Raw genomic sequence first — 15,963 nt, forward strand, 5'->3', positions numbered from 1 at the left:
TCTCTGAAGGATCAGAACTTGACAAATCAATATATTTTTAACAAAGCTCCTGGAAGCCTGATTTGTAACTGCTACTCGACGGAACCGTCATTATCACAAGACCGAGGAACAGGGAGTGCTGCTACCAGTCAATAAGTGTCAGGAATACTCAAGGAAGGTCGATTTCACACCAGTTCAGAATGACGTTTCATCAACCTCAGAGGCCAATAGTCATGGAAAGTGAGTTTTATAGTAGTCCAGAGTCATATTAGTCATCCGTTCAATAACCTAAGAAAGTCAGTTTGACAGTAATCAAGAGCCAGAGTAGTCATCCACAGAGTCCGGTACTCGAAGAAAGTAAGTGTGACAAGAATTGATGGACAGTTGGTTAGTCACTATCAGGCCACAATCAGCCATATAACCCACGATCAGGGTTGACGACGGAGCACTGTAGACTGTAGCGTCTTCTTTTTCCAAACATGACACATACTTGATACCGCGCGTATCATCCCTGGCAATATACGTCATAACCTTAGTTCAGTTTCCATAACCTTATCGTGATGTATAGATCGGAAACAATTGTCATTGCGCGTGCGTGAAGGCGGAGTAGGAATCTTGTGTGGTTTTAAATCTGAGTCACATATGTTTAATGGAGAGTATAGCCTTTGTCGATACTGTATATTCTGTCTGCTGTGCGACGGAGCTTAACTTAGTAAGCCACACTACTCTTAATCAATGTTTTCTGAAATTACGACATTCCAATAAAAATTGGAGATTTTTTTTGCCATAACGATGTGTCAAGGCAGTTGAGTTTTGACAATAAACCGCTCATACAGAATACCCCTTTTTCTACACTATTTCAGCTTCTTAATTTGTATTTTTTTTTCTTTCTATTTTGTCTCTGTATCTTTTTGTATTTTCCTTTCTTCTTGAAAAATATTCCCGGATATGAAACCTAAATCTTCAGATTGTTCTTATTTTTCCACGTTGTTTCTTTTGAAGGTGTTCCCATTTTAAGTTATGTTTTGTCTTTTTTAAATTCAAACAAAATATAGTTTAAGAAATAATCTGGTATTTATTTCTGTAAATGAGCCTAAAATCGAACGTCTACCGGAGAGTATGCCCTTGAAGAGCATGCTCGGAGAGTACGCACTTGTTTTTAACTTCTTCGCTTTCTCAGTTTATTTTCTTCTTCTTCTTCAACTCAACTTGTTTTTGTTTAACATTCTAGGGAGGTGCTTTTAACTACAATATGGAAATGGACAGAATAAGAGAAACTTTACAAGGAAGAATGGTCGGCTCCACGATTCGTATTGAAGCCATTTTATATGACGCTTTCCGCGGAGAGTCTAGACACGCCTTTTCTAAAACCAAAATTATTGCAGCAGCTCCGAGAATAGAAATACTTGGTGTAGGAGTCGTAAAACCTGGTTTACCCCTTTCTGGTTTTGTAAGTAAGCTTTTAAAAATGGCGAAAAAAGAGATTTTTAATCCGCACAGAATTTTATTTACTTCGTTTATATTGTTTTTATGGTAACAAAGTTTCAATTTTGAAACTTTGTAAAGAAAACAAATAGAAAAAAAATGATGTTCCAAACTTTAATTCTTCTTAATAAATTCTTCTATTCCATTGTTCTTAATTCCAACTGTGCTACAGAAGCGGACAAATTGAATGGCAAAATATGTTTGGTGAGCCTTTATTAAAATTAGCTTATCCCCAAATTGTTTCCTCTAATGCCGCGTTTGTACTTCTTCTATCAGATCCATCATACAAATAGAAAAAAAAACGATGTTCCAAACTTCAATTCTTCTGAATTAAAAAAAAAAAAAAAAAAAAAAAAAAAAAAAAAAAAAATCCGCTTTCAACCTAAACACAGAATGGTTAATAAAAAAAACACGTTTGGATATCAAACATAGCTCAAGTCATCTATACTCCTGGGATACATGATATAATAATCGTGCGTGAGTCAGTCGGGGCTCGTACACAAGAAGAGAAGACTTTCTGAGCAACCAGAATCCCTTTTAAGTGAGGATCTGGTACTAGTAGCATGTCAGGTGTAAATATATTTTGGAATATCTTTAAATACTTTTAATACTTCATATCTTTTAAATACTTTTTCTGTAAAGTCTTTTTAATGAGAATTGTTAAATCAGTGAATGGGCTATTTTATGGTTATTCTAAATTTCTTTATTTTTCTATGGTTATTTTTTCTATATTTTCAATATACTGTAAAACGGATTTCAGAATGAAACCTATTTTAGTATGCTGCTGAATAGTGAAATTTATCAACTTAACGTGATCTCAAGAAGGACGTAGTTTTTACTTTAGTTGTCATTTTCTTTAAATCGAATATATTGTTTCTGTAACTAAATAATATAACAATATTACATAATATATAAAGATATATAATATGTAAACTGTATATAAAATGCAATATGTAAAATGTAATATGTAATGTGTAAAATTTAAATAAAAACATGATATGTAAAATGTGTATAAAATTTAATTATGTTTATATGTAAAAATATATAATAATATAACATGCCACTTTTTTTCTATTTAAATGATTCACGTAAATAATTTACTGATTCTTTTTCCAATTGTATCTTTGTTCCCTTCAAATCTAGATAATTTTTCTTATCTTCATCTCTATGTCAAGAATGTTTTACCAGAAAATAAATACCTAATATTAACATATCTAGTAGATAGGGAGAAGGGGATATACCCATGCCCAGTTTTTTCAGACATTACTAAAAAAGAAATTTGAGAATGAACGCATTTAAGAGGAAACAAGGTTATTTCGGACTTCATACGTTCTGAAGAAACATTACGTGATTTATAGCAGTGTTATTTTATTTTACATTATCAGCTAATAATTTTAATGGCTAGTTGTAATTATTAGCTAGTGTACTGTTATTTTAAATAGTCCGCTTTCCAATCAGTTTTCAGTCGATAAGTGCTTGAATTACCATTTCTTCTAAAAATGTGGATAGTAACCCTTGAGAGTTGCACTTTGTCCCCGGGTGGGGGGAGTCATGATTTAAGAGGTACGTCTGGAATTTCGTCGGGATTTGTATGAGACGTGAAATCAGGTATTTGTGCTAAGTTCAGACGCTTAGAATTTTGTCAAAGCGGTTTAAGGATTTCTTTACTATTTTCTATTTGAATATCTTCTAATATATCGTATACGATATTTTTAAAAATAAATAATAAAATATTGAAACCTTATGGCCTTTACTACAGGCAACGTTATAGCGTTACCTCTAATAGAGAAAAAGGCTCTAGTAATGGGATGCCTTGAAAAAATCTAAATTGAAAGTTGTCTGGGGTTGTCTCGTCCGTTATGTAACTATTTAACCTCTCTAACAACTTCCCTTCAAAACTCGGATTTATTATTTTTGATATATTTGATTTTTCAACAAAAAAAAGGACAAAAAACAATTGACTTTCCATAATATGTAGGCATCTGCAACTCTGCAGCCTTGTATTTTATACCCTGGTTTAGCAGAATTTAATAGAAGTGATTGCAGGTTGTCATGTCTAACTCGGACTCAAGCAAAATCGATTTTGATAGGCTATCCAGTGGGTCGCTATCAATTAAAATGAAAGTTGGCTCATCATCTCAAGGCTCATTTGTAATTGAGGAGTTCAGGGTTGAGGATTACAGGAAGAGTGACTATTATTTTCAAACAGATAATGAGGAGGACTTATTTATTTCTGAATTAAAGGCAAATGAGTTCTGGAACACAGGTGTATTTCGTTTCACGTGTAAGTATAGCCCTCTTCGATATTTACACTGTTAGAAATTAAATTCACATTCTAATGAAATTTCAATCCCAGCCAATTTGATGATTTAAAAGGATGATTTTTTTTTGTATTTTAGTAAGTTATGAGCATTGATTCTAGTAATTCGATTTTACAGCCTACACTTATTTCTTAGATTTTCTAGTGGATTTTTTCTTGGTATTTGAATTTTCAGTAATATGGAATTTGCTTTCTCCAGCTATTTATGACAATGATTGAATATTTTCTATTTTTCCCAATGCTGGATTGATTTCAAGTTTCTATCTAGAGTCTCTTTTTTTAAGTTTTAATGGTGAAATTAGAAATATAATTTAAAACAATTTACGCTAAGTGATTATGCTAAGAGTTGAATAGAAAGAAAGGTAAATCTTTGGCAGTTCATATTATTGACTTAGTAATAAAGTGAACATACCCCTCGATGCCTTTTTTATGCTCTTTACGAATGTAATAATCGTTTCTATCGGAAATACAAATTTACCCATCCTCACCCCCCCCCCCTAATGTGCAAATATATACCCTGAATTGTAACCATGCAAAGAAGTTATCAATACTAGTTAAGTTATTGAAAAGGTTAAGAACATATCACTTGTTTATAAATAAGTTGTTCAAGAGTAACATATTCCAAAAATACTTATTTATAATAATTGAAGCCTCATTTATTAGGCAACTCAAATGTAAAACGTTTTCCTACCGTTTCAAGTTTTTCGAATGCTGTCGAAAAAATAGCACTGAATTTTGCGATTCGAAACTTTACCGTCGACAATTCATGTTATATTCCAATTCAGGGTATATATTTACCTATTAGGGGGGTGGGGGTGGCTAAATTTTAATTTACGATAGAAGCACTTATTATATTCGTAAAGAGCATAAAAAAGCCATCGAGTGGTATGTTCACATTATTCCTAAGTCAATAATATGAAATGCCAAAAATTTACTGAAAGAAATATTAAAATGAATAAAATACTTGCAATTTAAAAAATAGAATTAATATAAAAGAATTAATTAATCAACATAATAACAAATCAGACCATATTATGAAGAAAGGGTACTTACTAGTCTCTCTCATGATTTTAGCAGTATAACAACATGAAAGAAAGTCTTGGAAAAAGAAACAACGCATAAAGCCCAGATTTGGGTTTTAAAAATCATATGATCGAAACCCTTGTTACCAGTACTTTTGTAGTAACCGGTTTTTAATTTCTTTGTAATTCAGTTTTTGGCATCTGGGAATAAGTGCACATTCATTTTTTTTTTTTTTTTAATCTTTTTTCGACATGAAACCTTTAAATTAGGTGTTGTTTTCTTAGACCACACTGCCGTTCTAAGACGAACAAATAAACTTTCAAATGGGGGTAAATTCATTTATTTAGACAGTGAAAAAACAAGTACAAAAGTCCAGATATTTCGGTCACATATACAGCGACCGTCTTCAATAGAAATACTAAAATAATAAAATTGAAACTAACATATTTATATGCAGCAAAATAAATAACTTTTCGGGTCATTGCTTGTAAATATGCAAGTTTCAATTTCATTGATTTAGTACTTCCACTGAAGATGGTTCCTGTATATGTGATCAAAAAATTTGGAACTTTTGTACCTGTTTTTTCACTTTCTAAATTTATGGATTTATCCCCATTTGAAAGTTTATTTGTTCGTTTTTTGAAATCCTCTGCTCTCGGTGACCTTCAAATTTTCAGTGCACATTCATAGGATGTCTCATGGAAAATTATCATCCATGTCAGGTTGATAAATAACCTCAATATGCATTTGGCCTACCCTCTACGTACATCCGATTACTCTTGTTTAATTGATTGTTTTAATTCGTGTATTCTGAAGAAAAAGATGGCACTAGCTATCTAGGCTACAGCACGCACGAAGCCGAAAAATTAATTTAATTTTTGTTTATTTTTCACTTTCTTGATTAAAGGTTAAACTCGAGTTAAACATTAATATATTTTCATTTTACTTATAAAAGAATGTTTATTCAGCATTAGTAAAGTTAGTTGGCACATTAATTGAGATCTGGATTATTTTCAAACTTTTTTATTGCACATTCTATGAAACGACACATTGTTAAAAGGAACTTATCCAGTTTACACATAAATTAATACACCGAACATGTTCTAAAGATATGAAGCAGGCTATGTTCCATCTAAATCAGAATTTTATTAACTCTAGAGTCCCTTCGAAAGCTATTTAGTCTAAAGCTATTTGAGCTATTAATCCTATTAAAAAAAAACTTAAAAGTGATCAAACTGGGGGAGGGGAGGGAGTGTTCAATCCTACTAAAATATAATATTTCAGACAAAATTAGGATTTTGAACCTGTTTTGCTACGTTGCCTGTAAATTATAATTTCACCAGCTGGGCAATCACTAAAAAATTATTTAGGTAAAGACTATGATATATTTTTGCTAATGAAAAAAAAACGGTTGAAGTCAAATCTACAGGGATAAAACTGGATGTCCACTCCCCCCAAAAAAACAGTCCCTTGCATACTATATAGCGTTTAAGTTATGTTTTACTCGTACTTAGAGTTTTGTAGGGGCTTATGAGCGTTTCATAATATCATCTGTATCAAGTAACTTCTGGCTTTCTGCCCAATCTTGATTCACTGAGATAAAGATTTGCAAACAGCCTTTTTAAATTTTAATTTTAGCCAGTGTCTCAAAGAAAAAGGCATAGCTGTTATACGTCATTTTAAGTATCTGTAGCTAAAGGGGTTATTATGCCTTTTTCGTGAACTTGAATAGTTTCTTGGAGTTACGATTAATGTGCGTTGCTTTCAGCATAGCTATTCATCTATATTTACAGTTTGTTATTATGCAATAACATTTTTTATTACTTAATTTGATTTTAGCATCGTGTGCTTCTTTTCAAAGTCTTCGTCGATTTCTAAGCCAAATATGAATTTGGGGAGGGTTAACTACAGCGCTCCCTATTTCGAACAGCGTCAATTCGAGGGGTATCTTGATTTTGAAAAGACAGGTCAGTTTTATTTGTGCACTGGAAAAAATGGATATAGGTAACACAATGGTATCTCTCAATTTTTAATTGGTGAAAATAGTCATCAGTGAAATAACTGTTTCGAGAGTAAATGATACAAGGATGCTATTCAAAATGAGAATGATTCGAAAATGCGTGTCACAATAAAAGCAACAAGAAGTGATTCAGAATAAAAGTGAAATAGAGATGCGACTAAAAATAAAGTGATATGAGGAAGTAATTGAAATAGAAGTAATAGAAAGATAAAATGTATAATAAAAGTGACACATGTGAAAGCGGTACAAGTCTTTGTTCAGTCTGCTCGCTTTTGTGCCAGCAACACATTTGTGGAAACTGTTTTCTTTAGTTGAGCTGATTGAAAGCATGCGAAAACAGGGAGACACGACACTTGCTGATTACGTATTGGAGAACTCAGCTCATAGACCTTTTAGCTGTTAAGGTTGTGGCTGTTGTGGCTGTTAGTTGTGGCTGTTGCCACAAAAATTAAAGGATTAAGATCTCAATGGTGATTTTGACATTGAGAGAGCATCTAGCATAAATCCTACAAGAGAACAAATTGAAGTCCACAAAAATGCTGTTCTCAAGAAGCTTGAACATGATGAGACTAAAGCCATCAAAATACAGGCACAAGATCTGCTAGTTAAAGCTTTCCAAAGAATTTAAAACACTGATATAAGTGAAATTGTTCCAAATGACATAGATAAAACTCGAGGCTTTCCACACTTGCTTAAAATATTTCAAGGTGCAAAAGCTATGCTAAGGTTAAATATTAGAATTGAGTAGGGAAGACCAGATTCCCTAGGCCCCTTTACAATTTGGCTGGACAGTTTATGAGGGTAAGATTATACCAGCTGTCTCCACCCTAAAGGCTTTCTACCTACAGATAGTGTAGCATCTGAGTACTGCTTGTGAACTAGAATCGAAAAACTAAAAAGTCGAAAATGGGCTATTAACATGTTAGACCTAGTAATTTTCTTTTCTTTTCTTTCTTCCCTACCCTTCTTTCTAAAATGAGTGCACTGCATTACTTTCCATCGTTCCATTACTGATAAATGGTTTAACAAACAGGTTAGTTGTTAAATAAATCGTTTAACATGTAATGCATAAGGTTTAATGAAGTTATTATTCTCACTTTTTTTTTACTTTTTTCCCCCTTTTCCTATCCTTTTTGTAAAACTTGGTATATTACTTAATGTTTAATTCTCTGTCTTCAATTGTTACTTTTAATTTTTATTTGAGCTGGTTTCTGAATGCTCTTCCTCTAAATCTTTCTATTCACTATTTCTCTACCTTTTTTATTCCGTATTTCGTTGCGATTATTGAAATACTTTACTTATTGGGTTTGTTTCTCCCCCGGAGCTCATAATAACTACTCGTAAAATTTGAGTATGAGATTTAAGGGTAGTTAATTGCCTCAGTATTTGACAGGATCTTGGCTCGATGGCGGATCCTAGAAGGGTGGATTTGACTTTCTTAAGAGTCTTGCAACCTATATCTGTCAATATTTTTTGCAAAATCTGTCATTAATTTAAATTGTATAAATTGGTGATATTGGTATTTTTATGCTGGTTCACTTTTTTTTCCTTTTTTTTTACCAGCTCCAAATTGATTGTTCACTCCAGTGCCTTTTGAGGGTATTCATTGACACTTTTTAATTTTTTTTCTTCCTTATTTAATAAAAATCTGGCTTTCAAATACTGTATAACAATTTAAACATATCTGCCGATGAAACTTTAGTAAAAATCAAGAAACTGTTTCTGTATAAATAATGAATTTTTAGTATATAAAAGATATTTGTATTTTTTTTCTACCTATGCTAGATCATGAAATAAATTTAAAACTAATTCTTGTTTTCAGTTTTCCCGCCTCCTGGAACATTTACGGCAGAAATAGTTGCTTCGTTTGTCGAAGAAGACGACGTTCGTCACTTTAAAAATTTAGCACTTCTGGTGGAAAATAACCCGGAAGAAATCTATGTGTCCGTAGAAACAAGCACTGTATCAGCGGTTGTTGGATCTTATGCTGTTTTTCACTTTCATTCTACTGTCCCAGTGGATCGATTTACCTACTTGGTGTGTATTTGTCAATGAATTGAAAATTGAGTTGAATATTGAATATTGAATTGAGTTTGATTTAATTAAGAAAAAAAAAAAAAAAAAACGGAGTGCCCCTTTTAACCTTTATCTCACAAGAGTGCGCCATGGTAAAAAAAAATGGAAAAGCTACTAGACACCGGTGTTTATGACCTTAAAGCTGAAACCAAACCAATGAAGCGTCGACATTACTTCAAAAAGGCAATGGAGAAATGTGATAAAAATTTTGTAAAACTTTTTACGGATGGTTCCACACTAAGAGATAGAGCTATTGGATGTGCAGTAGCTATCCCTGAACCTAGACGAATCAAAGCCAGAAAAGTTGAAAGTAAAAAAGCTGCACAGGAAGAATATCGAGGGATTTTAAAAGCCCTTAAAGAGATTTTAAATCCGGCCTGGAGTTTAGCCGACTCTGTTGTTATTTGTACAAACGGTTTATCTCGTCTAGAATCCCTTATAAGTTCTAAGGGTTATAAAAAGGAAAGAATGGTGCTACGGGTTCAAAATGTAGCTATAAGAGCTTCAAAAAGACTTAAAAGTTAAAAGTTTATGTGGGTACCAGCCCATTTGGGCATCTTAGACAACGAACAAGCAGACTATGGTTCTAAGCACGCGGTTCAAAGCATGCGTAATAAGCACGACGTCATAGATTACGATCCTAGAAGAGAAGAGGATTTCTTGCAGAATAATAATAAAAAACACAACGCTACAAACTATATGCTTATTTAACAAAACAAAAACAAAAAACAATGATGGTAAAGAAAAAGAAAAAATAAATAGAAGGAAAGAGAGAAAGAATATCAAATACCCTTTAAAAATTATTACATAAAGAAAAAAACTGATTTAAAAAAATCTTAATTAAAGCGGAGTATCTAATGAGCCCACTGTTAAGGTATTATTTCCGAGCATCTAATGACAGAGAGTTCTCCTATTTATGTAGTTTTAGTAAATGGGTTCTAATCCGAATACACTTTCACCGTTACCAGAATGAGAATAGCATCTTTAAATGAAATTGTTAATTTCGTAAACCACACAGGGCTACAATAGCAAAAAAACGAAATGAAGATTGAGAATTTCTTTTTTTTAAGGCCGACGAAAATACTGGACAAAAAAACGAATATTTTGGGAGGACAGAAACAACTCAGAAAAACTGAGTCTAGCTTTGAAATAAGTCACCGGAGACATTAAAATGACATAGACATATTTTAGTTTTCTCAAACGAGAAGCTCATAATTTATTTATCCCTAAAATAAATCTTGTCTCACTTTCGAATTCACAAAATGACACGTGCCCGAACCCCTCAGATTCAAAAGAGCTAGTGCAGAGAAGCACTGAAAAATTAGACAGCATAGGCCATAGTAGTTTTCTCGAGGTAGATAATTGCGCTCACATACCTGGCAAAGGAAAGAATTTTTACCAATTCAGGCACTTATTTAGTGTTGGGCGAATAGTATTGGTTTTTGCTATTCGTAGATATTGTTTTTAGGCTTCAAAATTTTTAATTATGCTGCTTTTGGATTTATCTATTTGTTAGTTTTTTGGACCTCCATGTTGCTTGGTTTTTAGGGGTTTCACTTCTTCCAAATTTGGGTTTTATGTGATTATTCTTCTGGCTTTCCTTGTTGTTTGTTTTTATCATTTGCTTTGTCTGAGTTGTTTTGTCTACATTTTCGTTCATAAAGCTAGAACGTGTTTCTTTCTAATTTTCTATTATATCGTTGAAGAAGGAGGATAACTATTGACCTCTCGAAATATTTGTTTTGTTCGTTCTGTATTTCTATTGAAAAAAAAACATTCTCGATTTTTATTTATTTAATTTAAATTTTGCTACATAACAGTTTTAACTTGAAACGTTCGATCTGTGAAGTCTGGGAAAGAGAAGGAAAAACATCAGTAAGGGAAACATAAAAATAGAATTAATACTGAGAAAAGTTTCCGAATAGACTATCAAAAATCGACTAAATGGAAAAATACGGTCGAAAGAGTGCGTTTTTCTTGGCCTTCTAAAATAGAACCAAAAGGATTTCAAATGTAAATAAAATTCTGTTAAGAAGCTTGAGGAGAATTGGATTTCTTGCGATTGACATCATTGTATGCTGCAACTACTAGGAAGATCGGAAATAACAAATGTGAATGAAACCACACAAGAATTGAGAATACCATGAACTACTTTGCTCAAATAAAGAGGGCTGGTTCTTCTTTATGTCGTAAATGTAAGATGACCGTAGAAAAAAGAAGACATCTGATGGGAAAATGTCCAGCTTGGAGTAGATAACCGGCTGAAGATTTCTTATACATCGAATTTTAAGCTGAAGGACATAGTGGAGAAGGAAGAGTCCGAAAGCTAGCAAAATTTATAGTACGAACAAGGGAGGGGGCCCAATTTACCATTAGCTTCTTTGAAAGATAAGTATATGGTATTTATGTTGAAAAATGTAGTTTTAAGCGACCCATTTTCAACAACTTTCAATTTTGTTCAGTGGAATCAATTCTGGGAGGGATCGACCGAGGGAATTAGTCCCCCTAGATTTTTTGACCCTCTCTATACATAAAGAAATATATTTTTTTTTTTTTTCAACTTCTTTGGTACTTCCATTGATGAAAAAACAACAAAATTGCCCTTCTCCCTATATTATCGAAAATTACATTTTACATTTTATCATGTTATTGACGTGGATTTCCTATTCATGATTGGATGATGAATTTGTAACGAAAATTTAGGAATAGGAACAAAATAAGGAAATGGGAGCAGGAATTGAAAAAGAAAGAAAGCTATGTTGGAAGTTGACACAAAGAACTGTGGATTTATTCTCATTGACTTTGATTGAAGCTTGAATAGATATATAACCAAAAGTACTTGATGCTCAATTGTTCATATTTTCCTGGAAACTCCTAAAGTATTTACTTAGATGCAAGGCCGTATCCAGGGGGGTGGTTAGAGATTTGACCCCCCCCCCCCGAAATTTTTGTCCGAATCGTAAAAACGTATTGAAAATGAATATTCACAAAATTTTGTAAGTATTTTTTAAGTTTTTTTGTAACCCTCCCCCCCCCCACAAAACAATCCTAGATACGGCCCTGCTTAGATATGAACATATATACCTATATTTGAAGATAATTATTGTCTACTTCAAAGGCACCAGAGTTATTGAACGACGTTGACTTGCTCCATTCCATTTCCCCATCCACTTAGATCTCTATTGACTTTCGGTTGTAAATTCTCAGATCTTTATCGGTTCTTCATGCTAAATAGTATATCGCTTTAAATTTAGGTAATCCATACCCAAATTGAAATTTACCAGACGCTTAGTCAACATCTCTTTTAAAAGTAAATGTTTATATTTTTTATGCATCTTCAAATAGACCTTTTTAAAATAAATCTTCAAATGTTTTGTACGCATAATATCCAATCGTAGGTATTGCTACACTCGTTTACCAATCTAAAATAGGTATTAAGAAATTATTATGTTTAGTTTAACTTTTTCCATTTACAGGTAATGTCAAAGGGCTTGCTGCTGCTTTCAGAACAGTTAAACCATGGTCAGACTGGCGTAACTACTTTTGCCGTCCCAGTTGGTCGCCATATGGCTCCATCATTTCAGGTCATTGTTGATTGTAAAATGAAAGGGAAACATTATGGAGATTCTATAACTGTTCCAATTGAAGAATTTACAACTTACAAGGTTAGACGGTGTTTCTGGCTTCTACGATTTTCAACAATTAGTTATTTTATTTTTTCCCAAAACTGATCTATAGGTAGGATGTGATTAAAGAGCTTATAATATAGACAGAATGTCAAAATACATTATTTAACAATAGACGCTTCTTCGTACGAATATGAGAAACATTAGAAGCTGAAATGTTTCTACACACAAAATGAGGTTCTGACGGGTCAGAAGCGACGACATTGGATAAACACGAAAACGTAGATATGTTCAGTGCAACTACTATAGAGAGTTGATATATGAAAGAGTATATATGAAAGAGTATATATGAAAGAGTATATATGAGAGAGTATATATGAAAAAATTTAATGAACAAACAATAATGATTAAAATGAAAATGGTTTTTTCTTGAATAAATGATTTTACAGCCATATTTAGCCTACTTATTAAACATACTTTGTTTATTCAACAGGGTAGCTTATCATCAATCTATTCCATAAGATATTGAAAGTTCTTGTTTAAAATCTTCTAATGTGCTAAAATCTTCTAAAATCTTCTTGTTTAAAAATCCCTATATAATTTTGTGTTCACCAGAAATTAGTAGGTTTCCAATAGGTACTAAAATTTTAGCTGTTTTTCAGCTGTTTTAAAAACAGCTAAAAACTGCTTTTTCCAACTGTTTTAAAAACAGGTGTTTCACTGTTTTTAAGGAAATATTTCAAATTTTACAGCAAAAGCCTTGTTTCGTAACAAATTGCCTTGAAATCTCTGGTTTTAAGAAGGAAAAGTACATTGTTCAGTAAAAACCTGGCCCATTAGTAATTTATATTTAGATTTTGTCTTTGGATGTGGGTTATCAGTATAAAAATTATTAAGTAACAAGGGACTGATGACAATAAATTCCAATCTTTTAAACCTTTTAATCATATACTTCACTAAAATTCCATCCTAGATAATCTAACTTTTGATAAAATTTGACTCTAAGCGCCAAGTCTCGGTTCAAGCGTATCCACATGGATCTATTTGATAAGATAACGCATTTTGAGGAGAGATGAGGGGGAAGCTACTTGAAAAAGTTAAAAAGAGGTAAATGTATAAGACATGATAATGTGTGGAAGATCTGAGAAATACTCAAATTTAGAAATACGCAGGCCCTGAGGCCCCTTGCCTGCTCCTGAATTGCATCCATGAGCATCCAGCCCCAAAGTCGCTTTTCTAAAGCCAGCTGAAAAAAAAGTGTTCATGTAGCATTTTAGTCGCAAGCTAAGTTTGAATTCTCACCAAAGTCAGCATTCGATGGATGTGTATTCCTTTACTTAGTTTGTAAGGCTTCCTTCTCCCTCTCACCTCCGACAACCTATTGACAATAAAGTGTAAACCGAATATATCCCAAACAAGTCTAATTTCCATGGAGATAATATTTTAACACTTTATAATAAGGAGGTAAACCTCCTAGATGGTGACTATGATTCTACAAAGACTTTTAACGGAATTCTTTGCTAAGTTGCAGCTATCGCTGCCACCAAGATCCAGATTTTCTTACGTAAAACAGTCGGTTTAAATAACCTAATCTATAAAAAACCTTTTTCTTGACTTTGCTTTGTCTTGAGCCGTGCACAACTTAGTTTTTGAAGAAATGCCTTATTTATGCCTTTTTTTGTAACCCCTGTTTAATACTTTTTATTGGTATTTTTTCTTGCTTTATCTTTTTTCTCTTACTAGATGAACGTGACGCTAAATCCGATAAGAGATCATAGCAAAAAAACGGTGCAAGTGATAACTAGGACGGAAGTTGGGGCGTTTTCTGCAATTGCTGTTCTTCGACAGCTGCAACGAGAAGAGCAAGGACATTTTCTTTTTTCAAGGGGAAAGGTGACGAGGGCACTTCTCGACTTGGAGGCAGTACCAGGGTAAGCACAATCAGAAATAAAGAAATGACATTAAACCTGCAGCAAGACCTGCTTTGTATCTATAGCATCGCAAGTTTCACATTCATCATAGACTGATAGAAGGTGATTTGGAACATTGCCAATTGAACGTCACCTTTTTCCTTATGTTTCCTCTATTTTACAACAAGGTTACCCCACTGGAATTTTTTTTTCCTTCTTTAAAAATATATTTGTTTTAGCAGGACAATAAATGATTCACCTAATCTACCATGGTTCTGGTGACGCACCCTGTATATGACAAGTTATATGACTGATAGGCTCTTAATAAAATCAGATGTTCGGTATCCAGCACGGTGCTCTTTGGGAACTAAAATCAGGGTAGCAGTTCGGGACTCAATTTGGGACTCAGATGCATCTAAAGTTGGGTTAGAAGCTTTGTAATCCTGGTACCCAAAGAAAACACCGTGGTTAGTTTTACCGTCAAAGATACACACAGTTTCATGAATTTTGGGGAATAAAGGATTTTTCCTGGTTTAAAAGCTGAACTACAAAAATGGTACAAATTTTGGCAAATATTCTTCAATTATTTGCCTTTTGGACAAATCTGGGAGGGGGACTGGCCTTGTCTTTTCAAATTGTTTGCATGTATATTGATAATACAGTTTTTAAGCCATTCTCAGTGATTTGATACAAAAAGATCTCCAGGAGCTAGTTTAAATGATAGCACTACTTATGTTATAAAAATATTTTTTTTAACACATATTGATGACCGATAGAAAAAAATAAAAATTAGATTATTTTCTTTTCCTGAAGATTTCTCGTTTTCTATATAAAATGTGTGTATGCAATGATATCTTAATATTTATTCATAATTAATTAGAAATAATTATTTAAATACGCAGTGAATATGCTTTACTGTTCTTCACAAATGCTCCAAGGGTAAAGGAGGGGGCAGATGTGTGAGTGATGAAGCACTAAATCAGAAAGTAAATGGAAAAACAAGGATTAGAAGACAAAAAAAAAATCGATTAGATAGATTGAATAGACTCCGGCCAAAAAAAGAGAATTTTTTTTATAGAAGGCAAGAATCTTTACACAATATTTATGAGCAAGCTAAGCGAGTGGCTCTGTGAGCTGATTCAGGCACCTCATTCATAGACTATGACTCGCCATTACCGTGCTGAAGTCTGATCTTGTGGAAGGAGTGAAAGCAATATAAATGTGATATGTATTACGAAGGTGATAATTATTTTGATCAGATGTCTTTGTTTTTTATTTTTTTGAGCAAGCAGTAAAATTCTTAATAATAGAGGAAATTATTACTTTTTTTGTGAGAACAATCAATATTTATATTAACATTCGAATACTCCCGTTTTTAGGGCAATTTGTGTGATTTTTCTTGAACCTGGTAGAAATAGAGCTGACACATCAAAGTTCTGGTTTTAAAATATTATTTTAAAATATTTAAAAATACTAAAATATTGTTTTATCTAAACGCTGATTTATGTCAATCCACTTTTTATA

The 15,963-nt window shown here is 32.9% G+C and overlaps 1 protein-coding gene across 1 annotated transcript in view; it reads left to right on the forward strand.

Annotated features, from left to right (window-relative positions):
* Positions 1 to 15,963, forward strand: part of LOC148944264 (CD109 antigen-like) — a 340,357-nt gene that overhangs the window by 257,691 nt on the left and 66,703 nt on the right. Inside the window, exons 8-12 of the mRNA XM_089099715.1 lie at positions 1,211 to 1,429; positions 3,511 to 3,748; positions 8,650 to 8,864; positions 12,380 to 12,568; positions 14,273 to 14,460. Coding sequence (XP_088955841.1) covers positions 1,211 to 1,429; positions 3,511 to 3,748; positions 8,650 to 8,864; positions 12,380 to 12,568; positions 14,273 to 14,460 — 1,049 coding nt within the window. The remainder of the gene's footprint in view (positions 1 to 1,210; positions 1,430 to 3,510; positions 3,749 to 8,649; positions 8,865 to 12,379; positions 12,569 to 14,272; positions 14,461 to 15,963) is intronic.

Source organism: Artemia sp. Qi Xiang Cuo, chromosome 14 (genome assembly GCF_049724085.1).
Source record: "Artemia sp. Qi Xiang Cuo chromosome 14, ASM4972408v1, whole genome shotgun sequence".
Classification (NCBI taxonomy): Eukaryota; Metazoa; Arthropoda; class Branchiopoda; order Anostraca; family Artemiidae; genus Artemia; species Artemia sp. Qi Xiang Cuo.